The 1,334-nt window shown below is 44.7% G+C and overlaps 1 protein-coding gene across 10 annotated transcripts in view; it reads left to right on the forward strand.

Moving 5' to 3' along the window:
• Sytl3 (synaptotagmin like 3) overlaps positions 1 to 1,334 on the forward strand; it is a 116,846-nt gene that overhangs the window by 75,257 nt on the left and 40,255 nt on the right. For all 10 annotated transcript variants that reach the window (XM_023712241.1, XM_023712244.1, XM_004628514.2 and 7 more), the window contains one exon: positions 1,174 to 1,308. In XM_023712241.1, the coding sequence (XP_023568009.1) occupies positions 1,174 to 1,308 (135 nt within the window). The remainder of the gene's footprint in view (positions 1 to 1,173; positions 1,309 to 1,334) is intronic.

Genomic DNA, 1,334 nt, shown 5'->3' on the forward strand with positions numbered 1-1,334 from the left:
AATTATATATGTTTACACATAAGTCCAGAAATCTAACCATATACAACACTGTAGCAGGACAGTCCCGCCACACTCATTTTCCTGTCTCCTGCCTTCATTCACCACCCCCTTCCTTTTTAAACAGTCGTCTACCCAAGAGACAGCACGGCAGCAACCGGCGTGTCATAACAAGCAGTGTGCTTGCTACTTGACAGTTGGAATAACTCTAGGCCTTACACTTTGGTCTTTCCTGGCTGCCCATCAGCTTTCCACTGAGGTTATAGCCCCACCGAAGATCCCCCAGGATGCCCTCATCCTGAATAACTTCCCCCGTCTACCTTCTTTGATGGGACTGGTACCCTCCTTGTCGTGTGTCTCTTTTCCTAGTAGCTATCAGCTCTTGGAGAACAGACCTCATATCCTCTCTATTCCTTTTTCTCCTCCTCCTCTCCTGACCCCTGGAGTTACAGTGGTGGACTGAATCTACTGTTGCTTAATAGCTACTTCTCAGAATAGAGCTGACATCCTAAGGACTGAGAATATATGTATAATTTGGAGGGTATCCTGTCTTTCATTTTTTTCTGTAATGGTCTCACCTAGCATCTTATTCATGAAAATTAGAATTTTGATGTGAACGTTATATTTCCAAGTTCTACCACCAGTCCAGCATCAAGACCTAAAGCATCAAGTATGAAACTTTTTAGTCTGGAAGAGGTTTTCCCAACTTGTCTGTGATATGTACTGCTCTTTGCTCTTACTACCCAAGAGAACTTTCTGGGCCAATGAACATGTTCTTCACTGAAATGTCCTATGCAGTAGCCACTGCTGTACATATTTTGACTTTTCCCTTTTTCATGCATATATTAGAGCTAAAATTGCTTTTTTAGGCTGAGTACTATATTTCATGTGGCTAAATACCAGGATCATTAGTGAGGCTAACATTTGAACTTCTGTAAAACACAGTCCTCCATAAGTAACTCGCCCAACAGCATTCAGGAACAACCCGAAGCGTGATGACGTCTGCCTCAGGGCTCTGCGGGTGTGTGTATGCATGTGCTCACAGCCGTGTCCTCCTGCTCAGCCTGTAGAAGATTGCATATTAGTAACATCGAACAGTAGATGCAGGCAGTGCTTTCTGGACCAAGTCCAGTGGGGATGAGGACTCTAACGGCAATTTTGTTTTTCCTTCTCCAGAAGGTCAGCATACCCGATATTGTAAAATTTCTTCGTCAAGAAGATGCCAAACCCTCTCCTGGTTCTGTTTCGAAGCAAGAGGCTCTCCCACCCATTTCAACTCCTCCTGCCTTGTTCTCTGGAGGCTTGAGACATGTGAGTCTTGTCCCAGGACTGCGGAC

This window comes from Octodon degus, unplaced genomic scaffold (assembly GCF_000260255.1).
Source record: "Octodon degus isolate 3935 unplaced genomic scaffold, OctDeg1.0 scaffold00024, whole genome shotgun sequence".
In the NCBI taxonomy this organism is placed as follows: Eukaryota; Metazoa; Chordata; class Mammalia; order Rodentia; family Octodontidae; genus Octodon; species Octodon degus.